The sequence below is a fragment of the Gossypium hirsutum genome, chromosome D01 (assembly GCF_007990345.1).
Source record: "Gossypium hirsutum isolate 1008001.06 chromosome D01, Gossypium_hirsutum_v2.1, whole genome shotgun sequence".
In the NCBI taxonomy this organism is placed as follows: domain Eukaryota; kingdom Viridiplantae; phylum Streptophyta; class Magnoliopsida; order Malvales; family Malvaceae; genus Gossypium; species Gossypium hirsutum.
Genome location: NC_053437.1, coordinates 44196043 through 44213359, shown reverse-complemented (window position 1 = coordinate 44213359; position 17317 = coordinate 44196043). Strand labels below are relative to the sequence as shown.

Sequence of the window (17317 nt, the reverse complement as noted above, 5' to 3'; positions counted from 1 at the left end):
AACTCCTAGTCCAAGTTCTATTCAATCAACTAGTCATTAACCTAGCAGGGCCTCTCGCCCCTCCACTAACCTAATGAGTCGAAAAGCATTACTTATCTCTCAATATCACAGGTCAAAGTGGGTCAGGGTAAGGTTTTCACGGTAGACCATACCAATTTCGAGTTCATATCTACCTACATAACTTCCTAAGGTTGTCAATCCTAGGGTTTAAGTTCTTCATTTCCTAACGAACTATCCTCTAAGAAACCCTACATAGTAGTCAACTAATCCCACATCCACTCGCTAATCTTCCTTAGGAATTAGTTACTCATGAATCTAACAAAACATCATGGATTTGAATTGAAACATAAACATTTGCAAAATCAAATTAAGAGATTAGAAAGATCCTGAATATATATTGAAACTTGAAGCGCAATCCTTGACAAAGTTTGATGAATCCACAATCTGAATCTCTCAAAGAACAAAACAAGAACAAAAATAAAAAAGTAAAAGTAAAACCTAAAACTAAGAATGAAAATGAAAATAAACGAGAGGGAAAAATTCCTTAAACAGTTCTGAGCAATAGTAATTACAGGCCTAGGTTAACAACCTCTTCTTAACCTAAAACGGCTGACTAATCTCCATTAATGCATATTGTACGGACGAAAACACCCTTGCTTCATTAAGTGGCCACATCGCATCGTTTTCGCGACATTGATGGCAGATTGCTTCTTTGGGCATGTCTTCAAGGCTGTGTCACGACATCTTTGGCAAATTGCTCCTTATGTATTCTGCTTGCTATGTTGCGACATCCCAGCTCCGTGTTGCAACATCGGGAGTTGTCCACTGTCTTTTTTCCCTAAAGTGATGTCATACACACTCACCTAATATGTTAGTCTACCTTTAGACCTACTTCGGCCCACAAAGTCCTATAAAATACCTAAATTGTTTATTTTATTACTTAAGTGCTAAAGATGAAAATTAGGTAAAAACATAACAAAACTACTCCTTAACGAACTCATTAAATATAGAAAGAGGTTTAATATGCCGCAACAGAATTGCGAAAGATCAATGGTACAACTGAATATAACTCTGACACTAACAAAAAAAAATATTTATTAAAAAACTTTTGGTCAGTCAAAAACAACGCCAAACAAAATATCTCCTTTGTTTCGGTGATCAAACATGAAATATCGTGAAAATAGAGTGCTTAGTCGTAAGCCTAGTGTTAGTGGATAGTAACATGCAAAACATAACAAATAGGTTAAATTAAAACAAGGATCAGTTTCCCATTTGTAAACTTTGTTGTTGTTAAAACCTAGGAGGGAAAATTCATGTCCAAGGACTAATTGGATTCTTTGTCATGGAAGCAAAGCCAAGGTTAAAATGTAGCTGTCCAATATCAAATAAAAGGGTGGGTGGGACCACTTGTCATCTTTGTGTTAAATGAAGGTTATCTTTTAAAACGACTGTGATTAAGGGTTAAAATATTTCATTTTTATTTAATTTTCATCAATAATAAAATAAATATAATTTTTTATTTAAAAAGTGTCATATTAGCCTTTGACAAATATTATGTTTTTTTAGTTTTTTTTTAAAAGGTTAGAAAATTCTTTTTAACCTCTTTAATTTATTAATTTTATATCTATTGAGTCTTAATTTAATTGGCATGATATTATTGTTAATATAGGAGAATATGAGTTCAAATACATTGAAGTGCATTATCTTACTATTATGAGTTGAAAAGAGACTATAGGTAATTCTAGACATTGTTCAAAAAATAATAATTTCATAGTTGACACTTAACATGTAAATATATTTTTTAAAAATTTATTTACTATCAAATATGCTATTAAATTAATAATTGTTTTTCTTATAAAATACTAATATTAATAATTGAACTAAAATTCTTAAATTAAAAAAAAGTGAGATAATTTGAATTTTAACTATGTACAAAAATTAAATCTCACAATTTATAAGTATAGATATTTTCAAACTTTATTCAACGATCATACACAATGTTTAATACAGCTCTTGAGTGGGTTTAAAATTAACATATTTGATTTTATATAAAATATATTTAATAATTTGTATCATATTTATATAATTAATAGAAAGAAAAGATACTGCACGCTTAAATAAACTTTCAACTTTTATTAGTGCGTTTTATCGAGTTCTTAAAAGAAGTTAACAGTATTATACCATACTATAAAAAATTGTCTAAGAAAATGTGGGCCAAATTTGAAAAAAAATGTCAATTTTTTTTAAAAATTAGGGAAATGGGGCATTTATTTATTTTTTAAATTAGGAAAATAAGTTGGTTTTGGAGGGTAGAGATGAAAGTGTCTCCTATAGGACGTGTTTTTACTTCTTAACCTTTTTGATATATAAGTTTTTTTTGGTTAGATAGTTTAATTAAAAAGATGAATTAAAAATAAAAAAAACTTGAAAATAATATATTTTTTAATTAAAAATATTAATTAAAAAATTTGAAATAATATAAAATAAAAAATACAAATGTGCTTAAAAGAGGAATCAAATTTAGGACTTAAGGACAAAATTACTAACATTTAACTATCTAACCAAAAGAATTAACATATTAAAAAAGTTACAAAAGCACACCCTATGAAACACGTATTCACTATGAAAACGCGTCTTACATGTCGCGCTTTCACATGCTCTTTAAAATCGACCTATTTTCCTAAATTGAAGAAAAAATCAATTGTTGATTTAGCAATGAATCACACTTATCATGTATTTGTAATGAGATGTAGGATTATTTCAAAGCATATATAAGCATATTTTAATCAAATTATACATAACACAATCCTTCAGGCAAATATAAACAAAAATCTTCAAAAAAAAAAAACTTGAACTCTCCTTCCAAAATGTTTTAAAATTAAAAATACATGTGATGTGGCATTGTGAGCATAATTTTTTGACATCCACATATTTTCAACATTTATTCCGTTTCAGATCGATGACTCTTTTTTTATATAAGAGTTCCTAAATTAATTCAAAAGAAATCAGAATTGTAAAGTGGCTTCTTATATAAAGAGAAGTGTGTTTTTGGGTAACAAAATTTTTTACGTGACACAAGTCAGAATCGGCTTAATGATAATGGGTTGTCATAAAAAAAGAAGAAAGGAAATCACAATGCGGGAGTTGGAAAAGAAAAACCCTAGGAAGGAATATAATTTTTATTTATTTATGAAAATATTCAATTTCAAATATTGAAAAACATATATATAAAAAAAAGCTTAAAAACCGTAAATATGTAAAATACACTTGATCCATGCATTACATCCATTACTTTTGTCAACCGGTTTTCCACTTTATTTATTTATTTCTCTTCTCGCTCTTTCGCTCTGCATTTCCATTTTTCTGATCCGAAATACGAATAACCCATTTTGGATCCGGCATTCTCTTGTCAGATCCAAAACCCTCCATTTCTTTTTTTCTTGCGTTAAAAAATGGCGACAATGGAGAGCTTGATCGGGCTTGTAAACAAAATCCAAAGAGCCTGCACCGTCCTTGGCGATCATGGCGGCCAAGGAATGTCGCTATGGGAAGCTCTTCCTTCTGTTGCTGTTGTTGGTGGCCAGGTCTGTTTCCTATTAAATCCATTCCTTTACTGTCTTTTTTTTTGTTGATTTTATTTTTACTCTCGTTTTTTTTTATTTGAAATTAGAGCTCTGGGAAATCTTCGGTTTTGGAGAGCATTGTAGGGAGAGATTTCTTGCCTCGTGGATCCGGTAAATTTTCATTTATTTTCCTGGAATCTTAATAAAATAACGACGAATAATGGGGAAATAAAACACTTAAATGCTGGATCTTGCTGCTTGAAAGGCAATATAATTAGAAATAAACATATTAATTCGATGTCACTAATTTTAGCCAAATAAATCATTTGAGTACAATTTCAGATCATGAGTATGACTATAGTGAATGTGATTTGCCGCGATCTCTCTTCCAAATTTTAAATCAAAGTTTTCACTACTATGTATTTATGATTTAAAACGGCATGTACCTAGTTGATATGTGAATTAGTTATGATGAAGAACATGTTCCTTTCAAAATCTAATTTTTTTTTCTCTCTTGCGTTATAAGGGATTGTTACACGGAGGCCGTTGGTGTTGCAGCTTCATAAGACACAATCAGGGGCGGAATATGCAGAGTTTCTTCACGCACCAAAGAGGAGGTTCACTGATTTCGGTACTACATCCATTATGATGCTCGATTATCTAACATTTTGAATTTGTAATCTACCTGCGTTCTCTTAAGTTCTAATCTGGCATTTAACAGTTTAAGTTGCTTCTTTTTTCTTTGATAATACGTCTCCTCTATATCATTACTTGTTACAATAATATCATCCACATATACTAGCATTGCTGTCACTCCCCTTGCCTTCAAGTGCATCACAAACAGAGTGTGGTCTCCTTGGTTTTGTTTATATTCTAAGTAATCATTACATTTGCAAATTTTTTGAACCAAGGCCTTGGTGATTGTTTAAGCCCATAGAGTGTCTTCTTCAACTTACACACCATACCTTCTTTAGATTTAAAACAAGGAGGAGCCTCTAGCTAGATTTCCTCTTTTAAATCGAAATGAAGAAACACTTTTTTGTATCAAATTACTATAGGTTCCAGTCGAGATTGCTAACTAAAGACAACAAAACTCGTACCGAATTCATATTTGCAACTTGAGCAAAAATATCAAGATAGTCAATGCCATAGGTTTGGGTATGAACTTTGGCTATCAATCTTGCCTTATACCTTTCTACCAAACCATCCAACTTGTTTTTCACAGAAAAAACCCATGTACACCCAACAACCTTTCTTCCTCTCAGCAATTCAACTCGCACTTTTTATTCTTTTTTAGGGCTTCAATCTCCACATTCATAGCATTCTCTCACTTATCTCCTACTGTCAGATAAATTTCTCGGCATGGGGACTGACTGAAGGTTACTAAGAAAGGCTTTATGGCTTGTGGATAGATTTTGGTAGGTCATGAAAAGGTATAGTGGTTGTTTTGTGCAGGTTCTGGGTCCTTTTCTATGGGTAATTGGTAGATCATTAGTATTCAATTGTATTGGTTCACTATTAAAGGGTTGATCAATGTTAGCTAGCGGTATTGTGTCTTCTATTTGCTTGGACATTGTTTCTGGGTTTCAATCAATGTTGGCTGGTGTTATGGTGTATTGTTTAGGATGAAAAATGTTTTTGGGTTTTGAACAATTGCTTGAATAAGAGATTGTACCTGCATAGGTTGAGAGAGAGGTACTTTCCTTCTCTAATATGTCTGTAGTAGTTGAGTATTATCTTTTTTCCCCCATCTCTTTCATCAATCCACCTAAACCTTGGTGACTTAATTAGTGATGTTCACTCGAGCTTAATAAGAACACCGGAAATTGCCTCACCAGAAATTGACTCAATAGAAGTTAGGATTTGATTGGTATCAAGAGTTTTGACCAAGATTGGAGGTTGACTAGGAAAATCAAGAAAAAAAAAACAGATCCTTTGCTTTATCTTCAATCAAAGTCTTCCCCTAAAGAAAAGAATGTTTAAAAAAGGACACATTTTCATGAAAAGTAACATCAATTGAAACAAGACTCTCTAAGTAGGAGGATGAAAACATTTGTACCCATTTTGCATTGAAGAGTATCCAATAAAGACACACCGAATAGCATGTGGATCAAGTTTCCTCTATTGTGAGATTGTTTAAGGAGTTGAAATTTGAAAACATATTTGTGAGCATGTCTATTGGTTTTCTGAAGTCAAGGACCTTTGTTGGAAGTCTATTAATGAGATGTGCAATAGTTAAAATTGCCTCTCTCTACTCCCTAGTATTGTTTGGTGACATTTTTGTGAGATAATAATGCTCTTGTGACATTTAGAAGATGACCATTCTTTTGTGCAGTGATGCCTTTTTGTTGAGATGTGTTGACATGAGAGGATTCATGAATTATCCCTTCTTTTTGAAAAAAAGGGAGAGAGGTTTTGATTAAAATAATCCCTTGCATTATCAGAACAAAAAGCTTTTAATTCTAACATCAAATTGTGATTTTGTCATGCGGTAAAAATTGGGAAACATAGTATTAACATCATTTATTTTATAAAAGATAGATCCATGTTCCTTTGGTATAGTGATCAATAAAATACACAAACCATTTAGCACCTGAAATATTAGGAACCGATGACAGTCCCCGCATATCGCTATGGATGAGAAAAGAAGGAAGAAGGGTTCTTCTTTCCTAGGTGAAAAAGAGGTACGCTTATGCTTTGCAAGTTCATGATCATCGAAATGAAAAAATTGCATAATTGACTGTTTGAATAAAGAAGGAAACATTAACTTAAGAATAGGGAAGGAAGGGTGATCTAATTGACGATGAAAAAGCCAAATTCTCTTAGTATTGTACATGACAGACTCGGAAAGGAATGATCTAGGTGGAGAATTCTGGACTCTATCTTTTCCACCTTGAACCTTCAAGTAGTAAAACCAACTCACTCAGTAGCATGTTCAGTCATCCTCTTTGTGTCCTATCCTTGAAATGCATAATGCGAAGGAAAAAAGGTTACTTGGCATTTAGAATAAGTAGTATATTCCAATGAAAAAAATTTCTTTTCCATTAAGGTAAGAAGCTCCTTGGTTGTAGCTCTGAAGAAGTGACATTAATTTGGAATTTTCTGTGAACTTTACTAGTTAAATCATATTGTTAGCTCTATTACTGTTAGATTAGATTGTTTCAAACCCTGCCAAGTGTTGGCTCGGTAACTTTAACATATGGGATACATTAAGCACGTTATTCATGGTACTAATAGCTACAATTTCATACAATGAAGGAAAATAAAAGGTTGCTTTTACTTTCTACTACTCTATTTTGGGTAAAACTCTCTGATTGATAGTCATCTCATGCACCAATGCACTCAACAAGCATGCTTAACAACCTTGCAAGTAGCTATCTAAAGTTGCAGTCAACTTGCACTGGAACAATTTCCTTATGAGATTAAATTGTTTTCATTCCTCTCCTCATTAATATTGTTCTTTCTACTTTCTAGTTTGTTATTTTTCTTCTCTTTATAATCAGTTTTTACTTTAAATATGACTGCTGCTCCTACTTTAGTCAGTGTTTCTATTTATTTATTTAAATTTTAGTTTTAGTTTTTTATGTAAACATTTGGTTTTCATGTTCTTATATATCAAAATCAAGATGATTATATTTTAACAAGCGATAAGAATTTCATTTATGCAGCTGCTGTTCGTAAGGAGATTTCAGATGAAACAGATCGAATAACTGGGAAGACAAAGCAAATCTCTAATATTCCAATTCACTTGAGCATATATTCTCCAAATGGTCTGCACTTATACCTCCATCTTTACTATATACTTATTGCGAGTTATTCCTTGGACAAAAATAGTGACCAAAAATGAAATATACATGCTGCTCTGATGTTTTTGCTAATATTAAGTTTTTGATCGTCCTTTTCATATATATGTTCTATCCATGGTAATTTAGTAATACCTGTTAACTAATGTTAAGAATCAAGGATAGTAATTTTTTCATTGGTATTTCATTTGTGTACTTTTACCCTGCAGTTCATTGTATTTGTAGCAGATTATTCTACTGAACAAGCTAAATTATGCTCTCAATATTAAGACAATTCCATTATCAACTTGGGAACTTTAGCCATGAAAAAGCTAAACATTTTCCTCCTCAAATATACATGAATTAGATTTGTAGAAGTTATTATTCCACTATCTCTAAAATCCCATTTCTATAATGACAGACCTCTTCTCTCTCTCTTTTACTATTAAATTGCCCATACAACTTTTGCACTTTCAGCTGTTGTTTGTTTGAGGAAAGTGACAACAATGGAATATAAACCCAATCTTATAAGAGCTAAAAAATCATGCTTAGTTATTGAATTTCAATTGTTTAAAAAATATTGGAAAATCTTTTTTATTTTCCACTGAAATGCCAAGTTTTTCAAGGATTAAGGGTCAAATACCATTGGCTTTTCTTTTATCTATTCCTCTAAATATAGACTTGAAATTGTGAATAACACTGCTTGTCTGAGTAGTGACGGTACTTTCCATAAATATCACTCTCTTTAAGATTGTAGCTTAATTATCTACATTCTTGGACCATACCATTAGAATCATGGTATGTGGGAATACCCTCTTTGCCTGGAACTTACATGCGGCTCTGCCAACATTGCATGTAACTGTGTGATAGTGTGGCTCTGCATTATGATTGTTCTTTCCTGTGATGTTTTTATTACTATATTTATACTATTAATTCTTGTTTTCTCAAGTTTCCTTCTGGTAAAGTTTTGATTTCCTTTTGACACTAATTAAATATATTTGGTTATGAGCCTTTTAAGGTGTTTATTAGTTCAATTTGTTTTGCTATAATATGTTTGCCGCCTTTTCTCTTTTTTCTTTTCTGCAGTTGTCAACTTGACACTTATAGATCTTCCTGGGTTGACAAAGGTTGCTGTAGGTAAAAACAAAACCTTCTATATTTTGACAAAATAAAATGATTTGGGTTTGATCTCCCTTGTAAACATACATACGAAATTCTTAATCATGAAGGATGTCACTATGGCTTTTGCAGAAGGACAGTCAGATAGTATAGTTGAAGATATTGAAAATATGGTCCGTTCTTATGTTGAAAAGGTGAGTTTCTTGACCCTTGCTAGCTGTTATATGATTTTTGATGCTAAAATGTATATGACTCAGAGTAAGGTATTCCTGCAATAACCAAGGAAAATAGAACTCAATCAAGTAAGTGCCTATAAATTCAGGAAACTAGAAATAAACTATTTCATATATATATCCCAGTTTGAGAGGAAAAGATGGTTGTGTCTAAACACACAAAAAAAAGATAGATGGAAATGGAATTAATTTCTAACCATTAATCTAGGATAGATTGAAATGATATGTGTTATTAGGAACTGTTGCACAATGATAAAATATATGATTATTAAACTGGACTAGGCATCTGCACTAAAAATAAGATGTGCAATCATGAGTTCTAATTAAATTGTCCAGGGTCATATTTCTGTCTCCAATGGTGCAATCATGAAACACTCAAAATTTACATTCCAACTATCTATTCAATATTATTTGAACTTCCTTTCACACATCATAAGATGCCACTTTATGAATAAGTCTTCCTTATAGAGAATATGACTATTATTATGCTTGGTATTCTTGGATTACTATGTTTTCGCACCACAAATTTTTCTCCATTTTGGTCTCTCTCGTATAAGAGGAGCTGTTTTCTAATTAAGCTTGATTTATTGTACTCAGAAGTTTGACTTAGAGATAATCTTTTTGGGAAGGTTTTTCAATTTTGTTTAAAGAATTTAATTTTTGTTTGAAGTGTCTTTATATTTCTTAATCTAGTTCTAGTTCTTCAAAATTGACATTAAGATGATAACAACCTTGTTACCCATCCTACCTAAAACCAACTGAGAATAGGTAGATAGTTTGCTATTGGAGGACAATACCAGTTAACACTTCCTCTCATGTATAGGACCAATACTACAATTGCAATAAATCGACATCTGATGGGCAACAAACGAGAAACAACATAAAAAATGCCCCTGAGCTTTGCTACCATGTTAAGCACCCATCTTGAAACTGATTAAGCAATAGCTAGGGACTTGGGAGGCACAACCTGGATGTAAGATTGCAAGAGTTCTGAAACTTAATGAATGTGGTACAACTAACACTTTCGCCACATTTTGGTGTGATACAAACAACTAATATAAATGGGCTTAGAAAGTGGGCAACAAAAGCTAGAGATAAACAACAACAAACAATAACATCAACAAACCAAGCAACATTGTGCTTTGATGACATATTACGCCTTCAACTTGAGATCAATTAATTTTAGTTTTGTCTCTGATGTCTTCAACAAGTAACATCTCAATTTTGTTTTGGCCCTAATGTTGCAGGTCATGTATATTCTTTATGTTTCTCACTGAGTTTGTTTTCAATTTTGTAGCCTAATTGCATCATATTGGCTATTACTCCTGCTAATCAAGACATTGCTACTTCAGATGCCATAAAACTTGCAAGAGAAGTGGATCCATCAGGTTGCTAAATATTAGCTTTATGCATATATTCTTATTTCTTCTGAAGCATTGTTATGCAATAGGAATTTTACTGGTGAGCAAGGGAGATTTACATTTTTACTATATTTGGTGTATTCAGGTGAAAGAACTTTTGGGGTGCTAACAAAACTTGATCTGATGGATAAGGGAACAAATGCTACAGAAGTATGTATTTAACTGTACTTACTGCATTGCGTCTCAGTCATAGAATGCTTCTATAATAAGTGCTGAAAGTATTATATTTTGATAGCAGTTTAAACAAAATCATCCTCGTTGAAATGGAACCCTACATGACAATGCCTCTTAAGTCCTTGGTTTATTTCAAATATGCTTATTGCCTAATGGCTCCATTTCAAATTATTTCTTTTGGATGCTTATTTTTCTTTCATGTGTGGTATTGATTCATCGTTATGTATGACGGCAGATCAGTTAGAAAAGCTCCCATGTAGATTTTAAAACCATAAGACACAAACTTTATGATTACTTGATTCAGGTTCTTGAAGGAAGGGCATATAGGCTACAACATCCTTGGGTTGGAATTGTGAATCGTTCTCAAGCTGACATCAATAAGAATGTTGATATGATTGTTGCTCGTCGAAAAGAGCGTGAATATTTTGAAACAAGCCCTGATTATGGACACTTGGCGAGCAAAATGGGATCGGAGTATCTTGCAAAACTTTTATCTCAGGTCTTGTTTATCTTTCTATTTTTGTTGCTTCAGTTAATTTTAATATTGATATCTCAGAGAAGCTTAACATCTCACTGAATGTCTATGAGACCTTGTATGTATATTTGTTCTAATTATTTTTTATTTTTTTTAAATTTCCTCTATTTCAGCATTTAGAGCTTGTTATTAGGCAGCGCATACCAAGCATCATTTCTATGATTAATAAGACAATTGATGAGCTCAACGCAGAGTTGGATCGCATTGGCAGGCCAGTTGCAGCTGATGGAGGGGTAAAAATTTTAGGTCTTTTGGAATCAGTTTTCTTTATTTGTGAATGGGTTACTCCTTCAACTGTTCATTCAATTGTATTAAATGTATGTACAGGCCCAGTTGTACATGATTTTAGAACTTTGCCGTGCATTTGATCGTGTTTTCAAGGAGCACCTGGATGGAGGGTAAAGTGCATAATTTTTTCAGCATTTAAACTTCTATACCACAGTTTGATTTATTTACTAGTCAGCTTACACACTTAATTCTTATTAAGTATTTCTACTTTCTAAGTTCAAAATCTTAAGTTATAACACCTGCTTTCTTAAATTACATTCACATATTGATACTTACTAGAAATTCTGGAAGTCTTGTGACATTATTTAATCTTATAAAGCTTCTGTTCTGTCCTCTTACTATTCAGTATCTCAGCTATAGTTGTACTGGAAATTAGGATACATACTAGGCTGTGTTGTCTGGTTGGCTTGCATGTGAAGTATCTGCTTCTGCTAGAGATAGTAAACTATAAAAGTGATGATACTTACTAGAAATTCTGGAAGTCTTGTGACATTTTTTTCTTAAAAGTTGTAAAGTATGTTTCCTATGAATGTGGTCAACTATGCCATTCCCTGTAGTATAATTTTAGATTTGTCCCCTAAACTATGGGCCACCGCATTCGGGATCTGCTTAATTTTTTGGGCCCGTGCTTTAGTTTTAATTTTAATTGGGCTCCTCGCTGTTGTAATAAAGCTGCTGATCAGCTTTGTAGTTGGGCTCTTATTAATAATTGTACTAAAAATTTTGATATGGATTACCCGATGGAAATCCATAATATTGTTTTAAATGATGCAATGAATTGAGGTTGACCTTCGGGTCTTTTCTTTCAAAATAAAAATAAAAATAAATGGTAAGTTGCTGCTTCAGGCGACCTGGCGGTGATAGGATATATGGAGTTTTTGACCACCAATTGCCAGCTGCATTGAAGAAACTCCCCTTTGATCGTCATCTTTCATTAAAAAATGTCCAGAAAGTTGTCACTGAGGCCGATGGCTATCAGCCCCATTTGATTGCTCCAGAACAAGGATACAGGAGGCTCATTGATGGTTCCATCACCTATTTCAAGGGCCCAGCAGAAGCCTCTGTAGATGCTGTAATGTTCTTACTTGTGCTGTTGCTTGTTTAACTTTAAATCTTGTGAAGATGCAACTAGTAATTCCTTTTATTTGAATAGACACGTGTGTGTGCGCGCACACGCACACACTGTAGATGCTGTAACATTCTTACTAGTGTTTTTGCTTTCTTAACTGTCAATTTTGGGAAAGATGCAGCTAGTAATTCCTTTAGTTTGAATAGACACACACAGACACAAATTGGCATGTGTTTAATGTACTCAAAATTTTCAATTTTTATCCTCCATTCCTTCTTCTCTCCTCTTTTAAGGATGAATATCAGGAAGAGGGAGTTTGAACCCTCTACATGTTCTGGAGAGAGGTTGGCTGCTAAATCAAGAGGTGTCTTGGCCTGAAACTGAAACCAAACTTAATTTTCTTGACTTCTTAAGCATGCTAATTTGGTAAAATTTTAAACCCCTAGTAGTTGATCCATTTTCATAGGTGGTTTCATGTTAACTCATGCTAGTAGTAAGGAGCAGCATTTGACTGCCTTGTGAAATGAAGAGGCGTTCAGTAAGAATTGAACTTAAGACTGTACTGTCCTTTTAAAATATCCATTCTTCTGAGAAAAAAAGGCTTAGCATAACAAGCAATAGTGTGGGGTAAAAGTTTCACAATCCTTTCCTCACATCACAATTATTTCTTTAGGTATGTTCTTAAGTTGTATTAGATCTGCTTCACTGTTGGATATTGCTTTTAGCCCCAAGTTCTAAAATGACATGCTAGCATTTGAGCAATGCATGGTACGAAAGCTTAAAGGGATTTTCTCTAATGTATTATAGTATGTTACTGGATAGAAGGGAGAGAATTATTTAATGTATTTGTGTAATTTATTGGGTCCTTCTGTCATTACATCGGTTCTAAAATAGTCAAATGTTTCTTTTGAAAAAGGCACGTGGTGAGATTTGGGACTGATTGATTTGTTCATTGAACTCTACAGTTCAGTTATATGTGTTTCTAGATACATGAAAGGTGTGAGAGACACGTAAAGGGTATATATGTAATAACCTAGAGACACTGCAATGGTAAAACCACAGCTTGGACTCGTTACTACTAGAAATTAGAAAAGAAAGCTGTTTCTGGAAGACAAGTAAAAGAAGAGTGAAAAATAACATATCAGACTGGAGAAGATTTCTGCCTTAACATCCTTTATATGAAGGAGGATAACATTTTAGGCTTTAGTTTCATATGCTTTTGCTATCTGCTCTTTTCTATTTGAAATGGTGTTGCTCCTTGAAAAGGGTGATCAAACATGATTTGGCAGACTTTTCTGGGCAATCGCATATACATTATATGGTGCTGGTTTGTCGTGTAGACTAACAGGAAAATTTACAAGAATATTTTAAGTAGGCTATTTGTGGAAGGTTTATAAGTGTGGTTCTCGCAAGTCTAGCTCTCATACGAGGGTTATTGAACATGTGTTTCTTTTAAGAGATTCTTGTTAATTGCAGTTTCTATTTACTCCTTCCTATATAATTTTGCAGAAAAGTGAAACTTTTATCTTACCCTTATTACCAATTCTTGAATATTATGTGCTTTGATCTTCAGGTGCATTTTGTTTTGAAAGAACTTGTGAGGAAATCAATAGCTGAAACAGAGGTAAGTAGCACTTAGCTGGAAACATTCATTCATGAAATTCAATAACACTAGCATAAGATAAATTCAGTAACATCTCTAATTTTTCACTTTTAAGTAATTGGAAAATTTCTTACAAAATATGAACGGGGCCAAAGAAAAGGTGTATGTGTGTGAGCAGATTTTGTTTTTACGTTCTACTCTTGTGGGTTCCTAGAGGTTGACCTAATATTCACAACATTTTCTTTATGAGATGATAATATGGAAATTCGATGCAACTACAGGAACTTAAGCGATTCCCATCACTTCAAAATGACATAGCTACTGCTGCAAATGAAGCTTTGGAAAGATTTCGTGAAGAAAGTCGTAAAACAGTGGTGCGGCTAGTAGAGATGGAGTCTAGTTACTTGACGGTTGATTTTTTCCGGAAGCTTCATGCAGCACCAGAGAAGAAACCAGAGAAGAATGGGAACCCACCTGGCCCAAATAATGACCATTTCCATGATACTTCTCTCGCAAGGATTGGTATGTGAAGTTTCTGTTGATTATGTTACTACATGTGATGCTCTAAGATCCTCTTAGCACCTTAATTAAGAGTACTGTTTCAACATAATCTGCATTCTCTTAAGTTACTCTTGAAATCATGAAAGGGAATCTATATATAGAGAGAGAGAGATTAACAAGTAGTGACAAATATGTGTTGTTGGTTCAGGATCAAATGTTAGCGCTTATATAGCCATGGTTTCTGATACATTGAAGAATACTATTCCTAAAGCTGTGGTTTATTGTCAAGTGAGAGAGGCCAAGAGGTCACTGTTGACCCACTTTTATGCCCAAGTAGGGAGGAAAGAGGTAAATTACTGTTTATAGTATTACTTTTTACTGTTGCACATCATTCTCTTCCATTAACAGAAATTTGATTGCAAGATTCAAAGAACATGAATATGAGTACACCGATTTTAGAGGTTATCTATTGGGTGTTGTTAATAATCACTTCACTCACAGCTTCCCCTGCCGCCGTGCTTGTTGAAGTGTATCTATCAGAAAGGAAAATATAAATATATATATATATAAATAATTGTGGTGGGTGGGTTATGCAGAAGGAACGACTGAGTGCAATGTTGGATGAGGACCCTCAACTCATGGAAAAGAGAACACAGATTGCTAAAAGGCTGGAGCTTTACAAAGCAGCCAGAGATGAGATTGATGCTGTTGCCTGGAAATGATATATATATATATATCCATCTTCATTTTCTTTTATTTTTTTCTTTCCCACATCCATCCATTTAAGCGTTCTAAATTCTTTTACATATGATCAAACATATTCTGTCAACAACGTGTCTCGTAGTAAAATGCCCAACTTATTGTTTAACATGATTCAAGTCTTGATAGTTTCATATACTAAAATAAACAAACAAATTAACTTCTTTTTTTCTTCGGGGTGGGGGCGTGGGGTTGTTTGTTCTGAATTAATTAAGCTTTTTTTTTTATTATGTTTTCGATAATATTTTTCAACTTGGCATCACATGCTAGAATGACTTGAAAGGATTATATGAAATGATTCTGTTACATCATTGTATATTCCTCTTCTTAAGTTTAACTCAACAATTAGTACTTAAATTATAATGTTTTTTTAAATACAGGTAGTACTTAAACTTTTGTTTTATTAAGTTGGTACTTAAATCAAACCCATGGTTAAATAAGTTAGGCAATTAATTTTTGATTTAGTTGTTTTATTTGGTTTGATTAAATAAATTATTAAAAATCATAAAAATATTTTTTTTAAAATAGAAAAAATCAACTCAACTAGTTTATAACTTGCTTCAATCAGTTTCTTTGAATTTAAGGATGACAATAAAGTGAGGTGGGAGTAAATAATGTTAAATCCATAACTGCTCCATAGTTAGCATGGTTTGCTCCACCATTTGCTTAGCTCTACCATGAGTGTATAATCTTGAAAATTACTACCAATTTCATAAGATGTTGGATATTCTCTCCTCACCTTGCTCCGTTTCAATTTAAAATTTCTACTTATTTATAATATTTTTAATCTTTTTAAAGTTAAGTAAATGTTTAAACATAATTCTTCAAAATATTATTTAAACATGAAATATATAGATTTTTTATATTATGTTATTATATTTTTACCTTTTTAATAGTTTATATGTGCAATGATAAAATGATAATTTTATATAGTAGAGCAGATAAGGGTGGGGTAAGCAATTACTATAATTGTTCCCATATCCACTATCCAAAAGAAAATAAATCCACGCGGTTGTACCCACATCTACTTCTCAAAAGAACAAAGTCGCTCCATTCGGAGTGGTTTGGGTTTTGCCATTTCTATTTGGACTAAAACTCCATCTAATTCTTGATCCAATCAATCCAACTAGTTGATTCAATTTTAAAAATAATGATTTTGATCGATGAAATAATTTTTTTTAATCCCATCGGGTCGAGTAAGCAGGTGGTGAAGTTCAAAAACAAAATTAATTGCCAATGTCTTGACCTTGAGAGGACAAATTTTTAGCATTATTGGCATTACCAGACATTATATTTATAAAAGAAGAAGATAGAAAAACGAAAAAAAGAGAGTAAATAGATATCATTTAAAAGAAAATTTAAAAAATATTTTTAAAAGTTTATACGATGTGGCAGTCTATTATAAGCTAAAATTCTTTAAGAATTAATTTCCCTCCATTGCTTGGTAAAGTTGAAAAATGAAAGAAAAATAAAATTTTTGAAAAATGCATAATTTGAACTAACATATACTTCTCTCCAATTTTTTATAATCTCATCATCTCAATTTGGAAGGATTAGTTTTTATACATTTAGGAGGGAAAATTATCACCCCTCCTAATTTCTTTCCTCTCACTTTTCTTCCTAACTAAGCACACTCAAAATTTATTTTCTTTCCACTTTTCCACTCACTCCTTCTATTCCTCCACGTATCTACCCAATTAAACATACCCTTAGTTTTTAAACTTGATAATACTTTTTATTTTAGTCCTTGTCAATATTAGTAAGATTAACGAAATAAAATTTAATAAAATATATTTATTTTTTTAAATGCAATAAATTGTGAAAATTATAAAAAATTAATAAAATTATAAAATTATTAAAAAAGGTAATGAAATTGTGTTTTATTTTAGGTTTTTATAAAATTAATTTAAGTCTAGGATTAAATATATATATATTTGAAATAGAGGTGCTCATGGGCCGGGCCAGGCCGGGCCCAAAAAATTTTCGGCCCTCTTACTAGGCCCGGGCCTGGCCCGGCCCGAAATATGGGCCTGAGATGTAGCCCAGGCCGGCCCGTGGAAAAAATATGAAGCCCGGGCTCGGCCAGGCCCGGCCCTTTTTTTTTTTTACTTAGAAGTTAAAACTAATTTTTATTAAAGTTATATCAAATATCAAATTATATTTTTTTTTGAATATAATGAAAAAAATTTAAAATAATAGCTTTCATCATGTTATCTATAAACTTTATGTTAGAGTTGATGTAGCATTACACTAAACTAATACACTGTAAG

The 17317-nt window shown here is 32.5% G+C and overlaps 1 protein-coding gene across 1 annotated transcript; it reads left to right on the top strand.

Moving 5' to 3' along the window:
- The first annotated feature begins 3144 nt into the window (after positions 1-3144).
- On the top strand, positions 3145-15211 carry LOC107922262 (dynamin-related protein 1C). Its single transcript, XM_016852199.2, has 16 exons — positions 3145-3584; positions 3671-3734; positions 4090-4194; positions 7232-7333; positions 8432-8482; positions 8597-8658; positions 9995-10085; positions 10204-10268; positions 10597-10791; positions 10941-11060; positions 11155-11225; positions 11962-12187; positions 13758-13808; positions 14069-14309; positions 14497-14636; positions 14885-15211. Exons 1-16 carry the CDS (start codon positions 3453-3455, stop codon positions 15008-15010), a joined length of 1842 nt encoding a protein of 613 aa, XP_016707688.2. The 5' UTR covers positions 3145-3452; the 3' UTR covers positions 15011-15211.
- Positions 15212-17317: the final 2106 nt, after the last annotated feature.